We start from the raw sequence: 19,977 nt of genomic DNA on the forward strand, positions 1-19,977 counted from the left end.
TATATATATATATGTATGTGTGTGTATATAGTAGAGCTGTCAGAATTAACACATTAATATTTAACGTGTTAATATTTCACGTTAATATATCATTATTAACGCATTTACCGTTAATACAACATAAACCAGCATAAACACTGGTTTGAAGGGCAGAACCTTTGTAATGTGTCAACCAAGAAGCATTAAACTGACGCACACTTCACAATACACACACCAGAGCCCTCCTACAAAGTTGTACCTACAAGCTTAGCATCACGAGGCAGTCCCATAGACATTCTGTGGGCAGTACTTTCATAACATGCTAGTTGAGTGTTACGCTCTCTCATATGATAGAGCCGTGGAGGTTGCTGTATCTGTAAATAAAATAATCTCTGCACACACACACACACACACAAAAAAACACCCCTTTAATGCTATTTGATTTACAAAACCAGCCCAGATGGGACTAGAAATGAAATATTTTTCAGCTTATGTAAGGTGCGTTTAATTACCACAGAAGCATGTCAAGTCTTCCAAACTGTCACCAAAATGCCAAATGAGATGTCTGGCATTGATGCCCTGATGTGAATCATGAACGCAGGCAGCTTCACGATTGCTGTTGGAAAGTGGATGGACACAGTCTACCGGCAGAATGTGGAGGATTTTAGAGATGTAATGCCCATTGCAATAAAAATGCAACCTATGTTGGGACTAGTTCTTTTATTTAGACTCTCAGCTAGACTTTTGAAAACATTTAATATTTCTTGAATTGATGCTGTTTTAGTGGATTTTTATCTTTACACTGTGGAAGGCTTTGTTTGGAAAATGTTAATAAAGCATTAGTTTTGTTTCCTAAGATGGAAATAAAGGCATTTTGACAGGAGACAAAGTACATAAAGTGTCAGATTTCAGCACTTTCAAAATCTGCGATTTAATAGTGATTAAATAAAAAATAAATGATGCGATAAATCGGGATTACAAATTTTAATCGACTGACAAAACTAGTATATAATAATATATAGTAGTATTTTACAATTGTCTAATCATGCTCATTATATGTGTACTATGATTCTAAAAGTTTCATCATTGTAAATTGCCGTAATTGACGTGTTTTTTTTTTTTGTTTTTTTTTGCATAGGTTAATGGCTGCCTCCAAAAGGCCTCTGAAGGTCTCAGATGAGCGAATCCAAACATACCTGCAGCGACAGAACCAGTACCTAGCAGCAGCCATCACAGACGGCGACCACGAGCCTGAGGTCGACCCCTACGCCTTTGTCGATGGGGATGTTAAGTTCACTTTCTCGGACAAGAAAGACAAAGCCGGGGGAGACAGAGAACCAGGAAAGAAACACAAGGTGAGAAACGCTCAGTGGCACAACTTGTTAAAGATTTCACAATGCACTCTTCTTTCTTTGAGACTCATTGGAGAGGTGTTTGGAGTCACGCAAGAGTGAGTTGGAAGGTTTGTCAAGCATTGGCGTAAAAAGGAAAACACTATAACAAATGGGCAGAGGCCTCACTTTACTGTGTCAGAGACGGAGGTTTTTGGTCTTGCTGCTTTTCCTTGTCTTTTCTTTTGGAATGACTTCTGTCATAGGACTTTAAAGTCTACATGAAAAATGGTATAAAAACAAATACACTATTTGCTTGCTAAATACATGTTTATCACATTGCTGTGATTATGTGCGTGTGTTTGTGTGTGGTGGGGAATCTATTGCAGTATTCAAATTGCACAATTGACTGGGGCTAGCAAGCGATATTTTGCATCAAGAATATTACATTAACCATGTGAAATCTCAACAGTGGTGCTCGTAATTCAGTAGCGGCACTGCACTGCTGCAAAATGCATATAGGGGAAACACTGACAGTAATTTAATGTTTGTTAATGTAAAACGTTTGTGGCAAATAATGAGTTGTTTGAAAAAGAAGCGTTACCATTGGGATATGTCGTGAGGCCTCTATGTACGAGTAAAAGACCTCCTCAGAAGTGGTTGGATCCATTTTGGTATTGAACGCCCATTTTTCATGAATTAGCTCTACTAGTAATTTATTTTTTCACCTAGAACTACGTCACATTGCAGAAGTAAAATGGGTTGCGAATGCTGTTTAATGTTGACTTTAAGGTTCAATTATATTCTGAAAAGTCTGGAAAAGAATCTTTAGTAAACCTCCTGTTCCCTACGCATAAAGGAATTTTAGTAGGCACAGTTTCTCCCTTGGCAGTGTGCGCAGTGTAATGCTGGCATCATGACTGCTCTCTTCAGCTTTTGGGATATTCCCGTCTGAGATCTGAATCTGACACCCCCATATGTGGAGGAAAGCGCAGTAATAGAGGGGGCGAAGACAGGCTCTCCTATTTCTGTTGGCGTCTTGCACACTTTTTGCTTCCTTCTCTGGGAGCTGCGGAGGCCGTGGGTTTTAACAGGCAAACAAAATCTGCTTGTTTTTCAGTCCATTTTCCTTCTGTACTCCTATCTCTGTACTGTGTTACTCCATCACTTTGTATGCATTCTTTTTTCCCACTCTCAGAATAACACTTCATTTGTCTGTGTCTTAGTAACCTCACAGCCTCCAACTGTTTTACAGTCGCTGGAGAGGTTTGTTTAGTAATATGGGCCATATGGTGCAATACAACCCCATAACATGAAGCATTCATTTGTAGCAAAATGCATAGTCTACAATAGAAAACTGCCTCCTTAACTCCTGTACTCCACCCCAGGGTTCTGCTATCGATTACGGGGAGTGATTTGCATGTACAGGCGTTTATTATGGTGTTGGTCATTAGGATGTGGAGTGTGTGTGTGTACAGAGGAACAGATTACACTCCTTATGCAGAGAGACGGCCTGCAGCGTAATGAAATTATGCACTGCGTAATGAATCCCCACATCGCGTTCGGCTTGCATCGTAATGGTGGCTTTGGGATGTCGAGGTTGCAAGAGGGGCAGGCTAAGGGTCTGGGGTGGGCTTCCAAGGCACAGAGGGGTAAGCCGCAGTCTTCAGTCCCATTACTCAGTGCTGTTATCTTATATTACAATGTTATTTATTATGCTGTGTGTGGAAGATAATTTGGTGGCAAAGTATAAACATGTTTCACTCCCCACTCCTTCCCTCCCTCTGTTGTTTCTCTTAGCTTTCACTCGCTCTCTTTTCTTTCACTCTCATTTTCTGATTGGTCATTTACCAATGCACTCTCGGCTGTTTTCATTTTGTGTGTTTGGGTATGAGCATCTTGTGAAGTTAATCGGTGTGTGCGTAATTCTTAGATGTTGAGGAGTGAATGTTTTGGTTTTCCCAGTAAGATTGATGTAATTACAGAAGATTTGTAATCCAAAATGACCTTCAGTGCATAACTACAAGGTCCAAAACACTCTCCAATCTGCCAAATGCAAGAAAAATATGGCTATGGCGAGTAAGCTAAACAAAATGGAATTTACTGGCCTGTTGGAATTGCAGCATAATGCCTAGTTTAAGTAATATGAATGACAGTCAGAGGCCACATGTCCACTCTAATACATAAACTCAACCTTTTCTCTTTGTTTTGGTATTCCGTCTTGAGACTGCATTTTTGACATTGGAAACTGAGCTTTTTGAAAACGCTCTCAAGTTGATACATTTTAAAATGCTGTCTTTGCGTTGTAGTGTGGACAGGGAAAATGGAGATATCTGAAAACTATGACGTATTTGTTGTCATTTGACTGTAGCAGAGTTTTTGTGCCTGCTACCCACTTTGATTGCATTGTTAAAGATAAATGTTACTGTACAACCTTCACATAGCATTCCTTCAAAGGCGACAGGAAGTTTACGCAGAATTGCTGTCCGGTGACGGAACATGAGGACAGTTGCATTACAGACAGTACATGAATGGAAAAATGGTTACCCATGCGCACGCAACGCAGTAAGGGGATTTTTGAGTTTTCATACAGTTTATTGTGGATGAGCAACTTTTGGAAAATGCTTGAAAACAGCAGTGGATGGAGAACTTTCAAAAAACGTAAACGCTGTTTTTAAATGTATACGGATTAATGTGACCCTGACCCCTGCAAAAAAAAAAAATCCTTTATGTGGTGAAACGTTCCTGGCGTTTAGCTACCAAGGAACGAAATCTTGATAGATGTTAACAGTTTTATGATGGGTGGCATTTCACTAAGTGACTGGATAAATATATGATGATGCTAAGTATTTCTTTTGTCACATGAACAACAACTTTTATGGGTGTTTCTTCATCTTAGGGCAATTTCATGTCCCATGATTTGAGTTTTATTAAAATGAACAGATTTCATCATTTTTCTTTTTGTTATATGGTCTCATTTAACTCAATTGGAAACATTTTACCAGGCCTTTTTCCATAAATGCCTTTTATGAACAGATTTGACTGTTTCAGGCTTGTCTTAGACCCAGTGTGTATATCTGTTATATGAAGGGTCTATCAGTCCTTTACATTTCGTAATAATTTCCTATTTCCTTTCACTCTCTCACAGGGAGAAGACGGCAGTGCTAATCTATCTGATGGTAAGGATTGTACCTCTTTTTCCAATTCAGCAATCCCTGTAACTCACATATGAACCCCTCTGTAACCCTGAGTCTTTTCGTTTTATTTGAATTAGTCTCCCCTTTGACAGCCTGGGTCAGTTTAGTGTATTGTTGCCCATAAAGGTTAAATGTGTTCACTGACTGAGGGAAAGCACTCGTCCTGATGTGGTCTCACTATAGGCTGTGGTTACACTAGATTAAGCTGGGGACCAGTGTGCTGAGTTCTCTCTCTCTTGCTCTCAGATGCTCAGCAGGCTGCAGCTCATAACCGGGCTGCTTCTACCAGTCTCATACATGATTCAGACCTGGCAGTCTCCATCAAAGACCTTGACAACATATTTAACTCGGACGAGGACGAGCAAACAGTCAGTATCAAGCTCCACCTTACTCCAATGGCTTTATTTCACTGTGGAATTTTGCCAATCCAACTGAATTGATATTAATACAGTCTGACGTGACGGCTCGGAGATGATCGCCACATACAATAAAGAGATAATTATTCATTATTAATACAAACTATATAGCCTAAAAATAATTGCTGGTAAAATTACCTTTGCTATTGGCAAAGAACTGTAGGTTGTAACGGAAATGTATTTTCTGTAGGAAAATGTTATTTTTATGAAGTCATAGTCTAGTTTTTTCTTTCTAAATTATTTCTCTCTCCACAGCCTGGAGCACGAAGAGCTGTAAATGGAGCAGATGAGAAGTTTGGCAGCAAAGAGTCAAAGCCAGCCACACTGGACCCTGTCTCCTGTATAAGTGAGCACAGCTGTCTCCATCTATAAATATAAACATTTACTTTGTCACTCAAACCCTGTTTACTGCCCTCTGCTGGCCACTGACAAACTTTACAATGCTCTTAGAGTCAAGCATGCTGTGCTCAGTCCAGATAGTTCACATTAAATCATTTTAAGAAGTTGACGTCCTGTGGTGTTTACATTTTAAACAGTATTATGAATATTTTATACATGCAGCTTTAATGACTTAATGGAGAGACAACATAACGATATTTGTACTTCTTAAAATTGTATTAGTCATACCTCAAACCATTTAAAATGAACCTGATGAAATGCTGACCAGTTACAGGACATTTTATGTCAACTACCCATATTTTGGGTTTGAGGTTATTATAAACATGGCAACACATCTTTCATGCATGTACTGTATCACTGTCACTTCCTTGTCCCTTCATATCATCTTTTACTCTCCCCGTCTCTCCCTCAGGCACGGCTGAACATCTGCACCAGATGTTCCCTACGCCTCCCTCTCTGGAGCAGCACATCATGGGTTACTCCCCCATGAACATGGGCAGTAAAGAGTATGGCTGCATGGAGCCAGGCTCTGGCATCAACACACTGGACGGCCCCTCTGTTCTTGGAGGCCAGTTTAAGATCGAGGTAGAGGAGAGTTTCTGTAGCCCCAAACCTTCTGAAATCAAGGTGAGACTAGTTTAACTGCTACACTATTTCCTAACCATGCATAACGCAAACAGCGTCAAGCTATTTTTCCTCTCTGAAAAGGAAATGTTGCGGAATTAATTTAATTTTTAATACACAGCTGTTTGGAGCAAAGAATTTTAGTGACTGACAAAATGTCATTGTGATGTTGTTGTGTTCTTCATTTGTCGCTTCGGATAAAAGTGCCTGCTAAATGAATAAATGTAAATAAATGTAGGACACGTAGTGATTGTGTGTTATGGTTTTGTCCTGGCTCACCTCACCAAAGGAATTTCTGTGGGATGTGGATAACTAAGATCTATTGTGTTGCAAATAAAACGTGTATTGATTTAAGTGCTTCCTCTGAATCAACATGTCAGCTTGATGTTGGATATGGACTGACACCCAAGCAAATAATGTGTTTCTCTTTCTTTCTGTCTTCAGGACTTCTCATTTGTATACAAGGCGGAGTTGTGTCAGCCATTTGTGGGATGTTCCATGTTTGCACCCCTGAAATCTCTGCCCAGTCAGTGCCTGCCTTCTATCAAACTGCCTGACGAATGTGTGTACAGGCCCAGCTGGACAGTGGGAAAACTGGAGCTACTCAATTCAGTACCTCCTATGACCATCTTTAGCAAGGATGGGTGAGTTCCCAACACATCAGAGCAACAACCTCATTAATTATGTATATCTACACACACAAAAACACACATTTATGCATGCACTAAGTGGCTGAATCTCACAAAGAAATGCCGGGATCATATTTCAACCCAAAATCAAACACATTTACCCCACAAATTCAAATTTCTTTAATGTGGGAAAACCTCATTCACATTGCAATAATACATACAGTCATTGTGTGCAAACATTAAACTTAATGCAACAAATAGCAGGCATACCATGTTTAATTACAATAGTACTTTACAATTTACATATCATTATTTATTTTGCATAACAGTGGGCTACTTACAATGTTGGGGAAGGTGGTGGTGATGAATGTGCCTAATTGTCATAAAAATGTCATAATGCAAATTTTAATGGTCCTAAAAATGTATTTAATTTTCTATATGCAAAATCTAATACATTTTTTTTGTCTTTCGTATTTGCACACTTACAACATGTTAACTCCAATCACATGTTCTATACAGCCAGATATTTACACCCACACACCTCTTGTTCTTTCTAATGGCAGATAGAGAATAAAAGCGCAGAACAGGTGTTAACGCTCTGGTAATTAGACTGTCAAATCCTTCTGCTTCCTCTGTCCTTCTATTTTCTTATATTTAGAACAGTTTAACACAAAGCTTCTTCACTGTCCAAACAGAACCTGCTCTCTCTGTTTCTCATCGACCGGTATATAAGAATAGCTGGTGTTTGCTTTGACGGCCACATCTGATTGGTATTCACACAGTGTTTTTCATAATCTGGTCGTCTGGATTGCTTTTTCGTGTGATGTTATGAACCAGTCAGAGTAAACTTTCAGCTACACTCTTTAATTTTGTTAGCTTGAAGTGTTCGAGTCATGCTGTTGAAATTTATTGCCTCTTTATACCGTGGCGATATCAATGCAGATGAAAAAAATAATCAAATAAAATGTATTATTGCAGTTCTTAAGTTTTATCCCAGGGCTGTGTGGTGTGGCAAAAAGAACACTGTATTCTAGGATGATATTTTAGATTTTCTGAGGAATTCTGAGAAATGTGGTAAATTTAAGGAGGTGGGGTGGTGCTGGGATTGGTCGATGATAGGGTGATAAGTCTAGTTGTAAGGTCTATGTTTGTTAAAGTCAGTTTAAAAGCTCTGTATGAGCTGGTTAGGTTTTCTTTATAGCCCACAGCAGTATGGAGGAGAGGACCACGTCTTCAAACGGGGGGCCTTCACACGCCTGCCTGTTTTTAAAGGCCACCGGGAGCCACACTCGGCATTCTCACGCTCAAACACGCACACACAGTCCATGTGGCACAAGCTGTGCTTTCATTTCTTGCACAGCTGCCTGTTTGACCGTATGTCTAAAAATAGTTTCTTTGGCTCTCCCTCCCGGAGGTTTTCTTAGGATAACAGTACTATGCTGCTGTTCATAATAACTGTTCACTATTATATCCACTAATACGGGGGTCTTCAAACATTTTCAGGCCAAGGACCCCTTGGTGGGTAGGGAGACAGAGCAAGGATCCCAATTACATTTTTATACAATTGAGTGTTGCATTTCATCCCTGTAATAACATCTGAATTGTACCATAATCATGTATTTACAGGTGAAGTCAGAAGTTTACATACACTTGTAAATGAAGTCATTAAAACAAATTTTTTAATCACAGATTTAATATTAGCAAACTATGTTTTTGGCAAGTCATTTAGGACATCTGCTTTGCGCATGACATGAGTAATTGATCCAACAATTGTTTACAGACAGATTGTTTCACATTTAATAGACTATATCACAATTCCAGAGGGTCAGAAGTTTACATACAATAAGTTAACTGTGCCTTTAAGCAGATTGGAAAATTCCAGAAAATTATGTCAAGCCTTTAGACAATTAGCCAATTAGCTTTTGATAGGAGGTGTACCGAATTGTAGGTGTACCTGTGAATGTATTTTATTTCACTTTCTTAAAATGTAGTAATCCTAACTGACCTAAGACAGGGAATTTTTCTATCAATAAATGTCAGGAATTGTGAAAAACTGAGTTTAAATGTATTTGGCTAAGGTGTATGTAAACTTCTGACTTCAACTGTACATACTTTATGATGTTTACATTTGCAAAGCCATTAAAATAATAATTCAGTGATGCACAGCAGGGGTCTGCAACCTTTTTGACATGAAGTGCCATTTTTAATTTTCCTTGTTTATCACTGTGCCACACCCCCTCCAAAAAGATTGTTGGATATTATGTCAGATATATAGATAGATAGCAAGACAGACAGTCAGACCCTCTCCAAGCAACAGGTTAGCCTGTTAGGGCTGGCACACTTTAATCCATAGCATGCTTTTCTCAAGATTTATTTATAGATTGTTTTAAAGAAAGAAAGCATGCGTGTATCCTCTCTAGGTACGTCGTATCACTATTACAAGTGACCCGACAACAATGTTTTTACATTTTATGGATCATATCTATAAAACTCTGCTTTACTACTCCAACACACATTACTCCCGCAGACTCTTGTTGGAATAAAGCAAGCGCTTGTCAGAGAAATGTCGGACTGCAACAGTTGCTAAGATAGAATTGGTCAGAAACGCTTTTAAGGCAGGGTTTGGTGATGGGTCAGTTTCTTGCAGGTTTATCAGATGACTCAAGAATTAACCTGCCTTTCTGTCTCTTTTTCTTTCTTTTTTGCATTCTAGTGAAAACAGTGCTATGGAACAAGAGTATATTCAGACATACACCCCTCAAACCCACACGCCGTTCTTATCCAGCAGCGCCCCACCCAGCAACGGCGGCACTAGTATCCTCCCGTCCCCTGCAACGCCCCGTTTCTCAGCTCCCACCCCTCGTACCCCACGGACACCCCGAACCCCCAGAGGCCCTGCTAGCGTACAAGGATCCCTCAAATATGAGAACTCAGACCTGTACTCACCAGCCTCGACACCTTCCACCTGCAGGCCACTCAACTCGGTGGAACCTGCGACGGTCCCCTCTATCCCCGAAGCCCACAGCCTGTACGTCAACCTTATCTTGTCGGAATCCGTCATGAACCTGTTCAAAGACTGCAACTTCGACAGCTGCTGCATCTGTGTCTGCAACATGAACATCAAAGGCGCAGATGTGGGTGTTTACATCAACGACCCCAACATGGAAGCCCAGTATCCTTGTGGGTGCGGCTTCAGTGCCGTCGTCAACCGTCGCTATGGCAATGGCTCTGGCCTCTTCTTGGAGGATGAGCTGGATATCATCGGCCGGGGTTCAGACGTGAGCCAGGAGGCGGAAAAGCGCTTTGAGACGTTACGGAGCATGTCGCTGGAAAAGACTGGAGGGGGAGGCAAAGATCAAATCCCGGATGAGCTTATCGCGCTCCTTCAGGATCAGTGCACTAATCCTTTCTCCCCCATCCAGCCGTTGGACCCCGAAGGACTATCTTCTCAAGGACCAGGGGGCACCACTGTACCACCCTGTGTGCGTGTGGAGGAAACGGACTTCCACAATGACTGTTACCTGGCTCTAGAACACGGGCGTCAGTTCATGGACAACATGTCTGGTGGGAAGGTGGATGAAACTCTGGTGAAGAGCACGTGTTTGCATCATTGGGCCAAACACAGTGGTGAGTGATTAGAAAATGTATGTACAATAAAAACCATCACCCATTATTTGGCTGGTATAAAAATATGAAGACATACACATCACACTTAATTGAAAGAGAAAATTGCCATTTTAAACAAAGAAATGTTCTGGTTTCATTTTAAAGTTTGTGAAAAACAAAGACATAAATACACTTACAGTAGGAATATAAGGGGGTAACTCTTTTGCTGTTGCCTTAGACTTACTTTGTAAGTGTGAAATTCACAATTTTTCCCCCCTGAAAATTCCTTTACGTTAGTATATTTTGTCTGTATTCACAGTGCTTAGGGAGTACTTTTTTTTTTTTTTTAACCTTAGAGGTTACCAAAGCGCTTTACACTGTGTCCCAATGCCATTGGGAGCATCTTTTGAGCCGGGTCTTGTTCATGAATCACCTGAAAATAACTGATGGTGTGAACTCAGGTTAGCAGTTTGAAACAGTCACTTTCTCAGTGAATCATCCATCAGTGTGTTCACAACTGGGAGCGCAGACATTTCAAAATATTAGTCCCATGTGTATTTCGGGCTTCTTTATAACTAAGAGCCCTGCACAACCATTTATCTCTTATATTTGTATAAATTATGAAAGGGGTGTGAACATTGACGAACGTATCTTCTCAACTGCACTGATCAGCCCATCTGGCTGCAATAAACCAACAATAAACCATGCGATTATCTAATCAGCCAATTGTGTGGCAGTAGTACAGTGTATAAAATCATGCAGATACGGGTCAGGAGCTTCAGTTGGGAGGAAAAAAGTGATCTTGTGCTTTGGACCATGGCATGAATGTAGGTGCCAGATGTGCTGGTTTGAGTATTTCTATAACTGCTGATCTCCTGGGATTTTCATACACAACAGTCTCTAGAATTTACTTTGAATTTTGGCAAAAACAAAAAACATCTAGCGAGCGGCAGTTCTGTGGATGGAAATGCCTTGTTGATGAGAGGTCAACAGAGAGTGGTCTATGGCAAACTCTATGGTAACTCCGATAACTGCTCTGTAAAATTGTGGTGAGAAGAATAGCATCTCAGAATGCTATTCTGAGATGCTGGTTGGCGCTGTTTTGGCGGGCACGAGAGGGACCTACACAATATTAGGCAGGTGATTTTAATGTTGTGGCTGATTTGTGTATATACTGCTTTCTATCTTGTTTCTGAACAACAATCTAAATCTAGCATTTATATGATTTTGTGTCAAAAAACAGCCATTTGGCTCCTTCATTTTTCAGTTAAGGAGCCAATGGTTCCCAAGTAATTTTTTAGTCGGGAGCCCTAATATGTTCAACTTATATGTTCTATTCTAAACACTACTCCCTCTCTCTCTCTCTGCAGCGGTGGATGTGAGTGGACTGTGTTCTCAGGATGTGTTGAGAGTTCTCCTCTCTCTCCAGCCTGTTCTACAAGATGCTATCCAGAAGAAGAGGACAGTTCGCTCCTGGGGTGTCCAAGGGCCTCTTACATGGCAGCAGTTTCACAAGATGGCTGGAAGAGGGTCTTATGGTGAGCAAGTGCACTCAAAAGGCTACGAAGCCCCTCGTGGTTTTAGGAGTTTTTAGATTCTGCTTGTGTAGGTCTTCTCTCTCACCCCATGCTTACCTTGTTTTTTTTCCCTCCAGGCACTGATGAGTCTCCAGAGCCTCTGCCCATTCCTACCTTTCTGGTTGGGTATGAGTATGACTTTGTGGTACTTTCTCCCTTTGGCCTACCGTACTGGGAAAAGCTACTGCTGGATCCCTTCGGCTCCCAGAGAGACGTGGGATATCTGGTCGTCTGCCCGGACAGTGATGCTCTTCTCAGTGGAGCCAAGAGCTTCTTCAGAGAGTTGACAGCAGTCTATGAGGTAAGAGAGGTTCATGTTTTAGGTTTTCAATGTCCCCTACTACTCCAGACACATGGTATCTGACTGATTTCCTGACTTTCCTGGGTTACTTTCTGATTAGTTTCCCCCTCTCTTTCTCTGCCCAACAGTCTTGTAAGCTCGGTCAGCATCGACCAATCTCCAAAGTGCATGCTGATGGCATTGTCAGGGTGGGTGGAGCTGCAGCCATGAAGCTCTCAGAACAGCCAGTCAATGATTGGTTCCTTAAAGCGTCTTGTGGCAGCAGTGATGCGTTTGCCAAGCTCAAGCTGTTTGCGCAAGTCTGCAGACATGACCTCGGTAAGATCAGACTCTCTCTCTCAGATATCTCTTTCACAAGAAACTAATAAAACGTTTCAGTAAACTTGCAGTAATTGTCTTATCAATTCTGTTCTTTTCTATCTCTTCAGCTCCATACCTCGCTGCACAGTCATTGGACAGCTCCCTCCTCGTTCAGCCAAGCGCCGCCCCCTCTTCCACACAAACATCTTCCTCGCAATCCTCAGGCTCCACCTCCTCCAACTCCCAAACCTCAATGGCCTCCGGAGGCCCCGCCCTCAACAACAGCAATTCTGCCAGTAACGGTGGCTCAGGCTTGCCAGGCAGCACCAATAATACCCCCTCATCCTCAGCCCCTCAGGGCAACAGCATCCAGTCTGCCAAGCCTAGCTCATTCCCTCCCTTTGGAAGTATGGGAGTCCAAGGTAACAGTTCCCAGTCTGGGGCTCTGGGCCAGCAGGCTGTCACCCAGAACTCAGGCTTCTCTGGAGACAATTCAGCCGTCAACAGCCAAACTCAGGGGCCGTCTGAACCACCAGAGAGGTACACAGAATGAGCAAATTGGTTGCCTTTTCCTGTCTTAATAGAAGCATTATAAATCCATTTATGGATTACCCTTGTTTATGTCCTATACAATTTATACCAGACCACAAAAGTAACTTAATGTAACTTATCTGTATATTGATTAGAGATGTAACTAAGCATTTAAATTTTCCAACACATCAAAAATCTGTCTCTAAATCGAAGTTATATACCAGAAGTACTAAATTAACATTTGTGCCTCAACAAAACCCCACCAGCACATAGATGAAACCTAACTGACACTTTCTTCTCATCTATTTCATTAGCACTATGGAAAGAGAAAAGGTTGGTGTTCCCACTGATGGGGACTCCCATGCCATCACGTACCCACCTGCCATCATGATCTACATCGTGGACCCCTTTTCATACGAGGAGGCGGAGCCAGGGACATCACAGTCAAGCGTGTGGACGCTAGGACTTCTCCGCTGCTACATGGAGATGCTGCAGGGCCTTCCAGCTCACATTCGGAACTCTGTCTTTGTACAGGTTGGTGACGCAACATGAACCAAAATTATTTGGACACTTTCTAGTTTTCAGATTTTAGTTTAACATGTCCATAGTTAATTTGATTAATTACACCTGTTGTTACTCTGAAAGGACACCTGTCTGCCCATTTTACACTGATGAGCCAAAATATTATGACCACTCAAAGGTGAAGCAAATTACTTTGATCATCTCCTAACAAGGCCACATGTTATAGTCTAGGTAGATTAAATGGTAAGCGAACAATCAGATCTCGTAGTCAACATGTTGAATGCAGAAGAAATGGGCTGGACTAAACTGCCTACAATGGTCATGCGAGCATCGGAACTGGATCTAGGAGCAGTGGAAGTTGGTCGCCTGGTCCACCGAGTCCCGTGTTCTATTACATCACACAGACAGCCATGTATGGTTACCCCTGGGGAAGTTATTGCACCAGGATGCACTGTAGGAAGACGACAAGCCGGTGGAGGGAGTGTGAAACTGTGCAATGTTCTGCTGGGAAACCCTGGGTCCAACCATTCATGTGGATGCAATTTGACACCTGCCACCCACCTAAACATCGTTGCAGACCAGGTACACCCCTTCATAGCAATGGTATTCTCTGATGGCATTGGCCTCTTTCAACAGGATAATGCTCCCTGCTACACTGCACACATTGTTCGGGAATGGTTTTCGGAACATGATGAAGAGTGCAAGATGTTGCCCTGGCCTCAAAATTCTCCAAATCTCAATCCGATTTGAGCATCTGTGGAATGTGCTGGACCAACAGTTCTGGTCTACCTTGCAACTTACAGAACTTGAAGGATCTGCTAATATCTTGTTGCCAGATACCACAGGACATCTTTAGGGGTCTTGTAGACTCCATGCCCTTGGCTGGTCGGCAGTGTTTTGGTGGCACACGGAGGACCAACGGCATATTATGCAGGTGGTCATAATGCGTTGGCTCATCAGTGTATGTTGCTAATACATACTTTTCTGGTTATTACAGTTAACCTTATGTTCTGAACTCAAGAGCTGGTTTATAATGACCATAGTTAAGTCAATCTACATTGTTTGTATTGTTAAACACATGGACTAGCGACCAAAGTGAACAAGGAAGAAAGTTAGTGTGTGAAAATTTGTTAATTAGAGAGACAGAGAATTTTCCTTATTGTATAATGATACCTGACTTTCTGTGTTTCTTAATTTGACATCAGAGGACATGTGAAAACAGATTATTTAAATGAATTAGTCCACCATTTTCTTAAGCCAGTGCACCTTTTGTTCTTAGATTGTCCCCTGTCAGTACCTACTCCAGCCTGTGAGGAGTGAAGAGAGGCACCTCTATGCCCAGCACCTCAAGTCTCTTGCCTTCTCAGTCTTCACCCAGTGCAGAAGACCCCTCCCAATCTCCACTAACGTCAAGTCACTGACGGGTTTTGGCCCCGGCCTTGCCCTCGACACCTCCCTCAGGAACCCAGAGGTAAGCAAGGGTCCAAACGTTTGATGGACAGAAGTTTGCACAGTGTTTTATGTCATTCATATATCCATATATCAGAAGCTCACAGGTTCTAACCCCACGGCCACCACCATTGTGTCCTTGAGCAAGGCACTTAACTCCAGGTTGCTCCGGGGGGATTGTCCCTGTAATAAGTGCACTGTAAGTCGCTTTGGATTAAAGCGTCTGCCAAATGCATAAATGTAAATGTATATTATATTTGACTCTCCAGTGCTGGAACAGGGCTAAAACAAAGTGTGGATATAGGTCTGACTATGCAAGACTGTAGTTTGAAGTAATCACTTTTCTTTGCATGATACATTGACTGCATTTATACGATAGCCAATATCAGCGTTAGCAAGCTAGCCAGCTTTGTCACTAAATTTGGTGGATGATGACAGTAGCTGTTTATAAAATAGACTGTACATTATAAATATGTTGACACAATTTAGTATTGATGTGATTCCATCACAACTGTCATATGCGCTATTGTTTTATAATAATAGAATGTATATATTTTCTGTATAACCTAGTTACGTTACACTAATGAATGGAGCTTTTTGCATTATCTTGAACATTGTCTAGCATTCATTTCATGTGTTATTGTAGTTTACCTTGCTGAGTAATTACAGATTAACACTGACATAAACCTGACTTTTAGTATAAAGAGAAGATAGTTTGAAAGTTACGAAGCAAGGTATCGTGCAATTCGTCAGCGTTAGTAGGCAAAATCAAGTTAGCTAAAATTACAAAGATCAATCCTTATGGCACTATATTTCACATGCTTTGCAGTTATGTAAGCTTATTTGTCCAATATGAAGAATGCCAATTGAGGGTCGGTTTTGATCCCCAAATCCGAACGAAGGTCCCTCCAGGAATCGGAGAAGCTATTACCGTCCGAGGCAAGGCTCTCGGAAGCGCATATAAGTCATACCCTTGGGATTTTCCCGTCAAAAGCGACCCGCTCCCTTCACATGAAAATCAGTCTACAGCAACCTAGGATGTCTGGGAAGGGCTCATTTTTTAAGTTGCGTTACAAGCCGTTCAGACATTGGCAAAAAAAAGAAATACTGAAAAATTTTACATATTGCACCTTTATACAGTCATTGTTAAGTCAGGAAAATTACTTGAAAATGTAATATACATTTGTCTATGTATGCACAGCTCAAAAATATTTCATTGGCTAGAAATAGGTATTTTATCACGAAAGATGGGAAAATTCATCGATTGCTGAAAAGGTGTGTGAACCCTGTATATTGATGCATTTCTGCTCTTCAAGTGAGAGAGCACAGGAAAGGACAATAAAATAGTTTTTCCAACAAAAGCCACTTTGTTTATTGTACACTGTCATTTTTGTTTAAATTGGCTTTTTTCTTCTTAGTTCCATGTAAAAAAAGAATCCAATCAGAGAGTTTAAACCTATTTATTATCCCAGTTGGATCAGTGTTATGTGATTCAGTCATGTTTTTGAAGTGTTGTCAATGCAGTATCATCACTGTGGCACAAGCTGTCACTCTGCCATGTTAAGGTGCCAGCCTACAGTGCCAACATTGTCAAAATGAACACACTGATGCGAGTCTCCCAGAGCTGTGCCTCTGACCTCCTTCACAGATCTCCCAAACCGGTGGCCCATTCAGGCTCTTTAACCGCTCTCAGTGCTGTATGAGAATGTGGTGATGTGTGGAGACTGTTACACTGACCTCCCTGTCCTGGAACAAAACCAAATGGGACTCACACAACCCAACAGTTCTCTTTCCATTATCTGCTTGGGCAGCTCTGTGAGACCTCCCTAATGGGATCCGGCGTGCATGTTTTGGCAGAGGAATTCGAAAGCTCCACTTGCTCTCCTTTCTTCTCTGAGCTATTTGTAGAATCCAATTTTCTCGCTCTGCTCACTAGCACTTTCCCCCTACCTCACATTCTTCCCCACTTACAAAAGAGATTTTACTATTTGGTGGGGTTTATTGATTTCATAAGAGAGGACATGGTAATATTGATGCGCTGGTTGCGCCCATCATTAGTCTAGGGTTAATGGTTCAAACTTAGACAATCAGTTTTGTCTTTTTAGTGAATAAAATAACAGTGACTCCTGCCTTTGCACAACAATTTAGGAACTGTCTCAACCAAATTGACATTTGACCTTTTTACACAGAGACCGGAGTGTTTACGTTTGTACACGCCCCCCTTCATCCTGGCCCCAACAAAAGACAAGCAAACTGAACTAGGCGAGACTTTCGGAGAGGCGTCACAGAAGTACAACGTCCTGTTTGTAGGCTACTGCCTGTCACATGACCAGAGATGGCTGCTGGCCACCTGCACGGACCTGTATGGAGAGCTTCTAGAGACTTGCATCATCAGCATAGACGTACCCAACAGGTGAGTTATTTGCGTGAGATACTGCTTTATAAGCCTTCCGTAGCATATTGGAACATACAGGTGGAGCATTAACTATGCAGGATTAATTATTCACACGTCACTTCAGTGTAGTAGCATATCTAGAAACGTTATCACCATCCTAGTCATGACAAGTGAAAGACATGACACTTCTGTATTACACCTTGACCTGTCAGCTCCCTGATGTAGTAACACACTACCGGTCAAACGGTTTGGGGACACTTATCTGAATTTGTTTCTCATAATCTTAAAGGAATATTCCGGGTTCAATACAAGTTTTTCTCAATCGACAGCATTTGTGGTATAATGTTTCAGTAATAATTAAAAAATAATTATATAGATGAGTTGGGCCGGGTAGTGAAGGAAAAGCAGCCAACAAGTGGCCAGCAAACATAGGAAAGCCTTTTAATTTTGTGTAAAAAATCATTCCAGGTTGATGCATAATGAAGTGGTTGAGGGAATGCTAACATAATTGAATTTAATATCGTATGGTTATTTCGTAATTCCCATATTTCCATTTGCATAGTATTGATTGTTTTTCTGCTGTTTTAAAATGTAGAAAAGTAATAATAAAGAATGAGAAGGTGTGTCCAAATTTTTGACCGGTAGTTTCAATTGACCATTTAGAAACACTTGAAAGAGAGTAGGTATTTGTGACCAGAGGTTTTGACTATTCTATGTATTTATTGTATCAGAGCAAGAAGGAAAAAAGGTTCGGCGCGGAGGCTGGGCCTTCAGAAGCTCTGGGAGTGGTGCCTGGGTTTGGTTCAGATGACATCATTGCCATGGAGAGTGGTACTTGGACGACTTGGACGAATAGGGCACGGAGAATTGCGAGGTAAAACATAAAGAAATTAAGTAAGGGAATCTGTGCTATATTGTGAATATAGTCCAGGCTAAAGGGTCTTATACACGATAAGCATAGGACAACCCTGAGCTGTGACTAAATTCACAATATGGGATAGCTTTTGAGTGCCATCCATTTGCTAGAAGATACACATTTACGTTTTATTCATTTAGCAGGAGCTATCATAGAATAATACAAGCAGCAGCTATCTGTCAAAGGCAGAGCACAAGACAAGTAGTCCCACATAAGAAAGCACTGTATTAACATACGACAAGTTAGTATAAGGGTTCCAGTGTGACTAAAATTATCGCAAATGTGACAATTTAAAATCTAGTAGCCATTGGTGACAGTCAGGAACACTGTGCACGTTCATATGTGGTTTTACCCAAAATCCTTCTGGATTTAACAAGAAACAACAAGTCAAATTCATCCAAATGATTATCACCAACAACTTCTGGTTATTAGGCAAATGTTCCCATTACATATTCCACTTTATACAGATGGATCTAAATCTGAAAATCATGTGTGTGCAGCTTTTGCAACAAATCAACTATGTCAGGATATACGTATCCCTGACCAAAGCTCAATTTTCACTGCAGAGGCCAATGCTGTACTGTTGGCACTGAAGTTCATTGACATTGAAGACTGCACAACAGCAGGATTTTTTTTAATAATATCTGACTCAAAATCATGTCTCGAAGCACTAGAATACATTCAAACTGATCACCCAACAATTGTGAAGATTTTAATCAAATTGTCATCCTTTCAAGCTAAACATTTTTTCATCATCTTCTGTTGGGTACCTGGTCACTGTGGAATCTTTGGATACGTGCAAGCAGATAATGCTGCCAAAGAAGCATTTTCTACATAACTCAAAGTCTTCAACAGATCTGAAACCTTTCTTAAATTCATTTATCAAGAGCAAATGGTAATCAAAATGGATCAGTGCTTAACAAACAAATTACATGAAATAAATCCTGCTGTTGAGACGAGAAGTATTTTCTCTTTTAATAACCGCTGTGACCAAGTCATTTACACATGATGTCAGATTGGCCATTCAAGACTCACACACAAGTGATTCCTATCAGGGGAAAATCCACTGTCGTGTCTAGAAGGTGACCCCCCAGTTACCTAAAGTGTTGAGCGAGCCATATTGAGTGTTCACACACTGTGTCTTTTGTGTTTATTTAGAGTCCTAGAGAAACCCTAACCCTAATCTTAACCCTACCACTAAATCCAACCTTAGTAACAGCAATTGAGACTCTTGTGAGACTTAGTATGCCAGGGGGTTACTTTCTAGACACAGCCAAAATTCATATGTGCATCATGTCTGTGCCCACTATCTGTTAAACATGTTGTAATGGATTTTAATATTTCTGCTGCTTTGAGAAAACACACTTAAAAAGGTTTAAGTAAAAATGGATCTTGAACATCTTAAGTTTTATTTGTACTATTTTAACCTGGTTTTAGCCATGAAAATAGCCATATAGAACCTGGCATGGTGTTAAGAAACAAATAAACAAATAAATCATATGCGGTTTTGTCGGATATCCTCTTGTGAGTTTTGAAAGACATTTTTAGAGTGCACGTCAGTGTGTCTTACTACACTTTTCACCCTTTCTGTTGAGATAAGCTCATTGTGTGCAACAACAAACACAGCACAAGCTATGATGTCCGATTCGCAAACAAATGACTTAAATTAGTCACTTGCTGCATCCGAATATTCATACTTCCCTACTATATAGTATGCAAAAGCATTATGCCAATGGAGCAGTATGTCCGAATCCACAGTATTCATGAAGCAATAAGTGAGAAATACCCAGATAACCTACTATTTC

At 41.0% G+C, this 19,977-nt stretch overlaps 1 protein-coding gene across 1 annotated transcript in view; it reads left to right on the forward strand.

Annotated features, from left to right (window-relative positions):
• The window catches only part of LOC127636373 (mediator of RNA polymerase II transcription subunit 13-like), a 39,666-nt gene that overhangs the window by 11,968 nt on the left and 7,721 nt on the right, over positions 1-19,977 (forward strand). Inside the window, exons 3-17 of the mRNA XM_052116822.1 lie at positions 1,118-1,334; positions 4,459-4,489; positions 4,754-4,875; positions 5,179-5,269; positions 5,735-5,949; positions 6,391-6,590; positions 9,289-10,202; positions 11,552-11,719; positions 11,836-12,059; positions 12,188-12,377; positions 12,488-12,899; positions 13,205-13,424; positions 14,692-14,883; positions 17,051-17,274; positions 17,988-18,130. Coding sequence (XP_051972782.1) covers positions 1,118-1,334; positions 4,459-4,489; positions 4,754-4,875; positions 5,179-5,269; positions 5,735-5,949; positions 6,391-6,590; positions 9,289-10,202; positions 11,552-11,719; positions 11,836-12,059; positions 12,188-12,377; positions 12,488-12,899; positions 13,205-13,424; positions 14,692-14,883; positions 17,051-17,274; positions 17,988-18,130 — 3,563 coding nt within the window. The remainder of the gene's footprint in view (positions 1-1,117; positions 1,335-4,458; positions 4,490-4,753; positions 4,876-5,178; positions 5,270-5,734; positions 5,950-6,390; positions 6,591-9,288; positions 10,203-11,551; positions 11,720-11,835; positions 12,060-12,187; positions 12,378-12,487; positions 12,900-13,204; positions 13,425-14,691; positions 14,884-17,050; positions 17,275-17,987; positions 18,131-19,977) is intronic.

Source organism: Xyrauchen texanus, chromosome 44 (genome assembly GCF_025860055.1).
Source record: "Xyrauchen texanus isolate HMW12.3.18 chromosome 44, RBS_HiC_50CHRs, whole genome shotgun sequence".
Lineage (NCBI taxonomy): Eukaryota > Metazoa > Chordata > Actinopteri > Cypriniformes > Catostomidae > Xyrauchen > Xyrauchen texanus.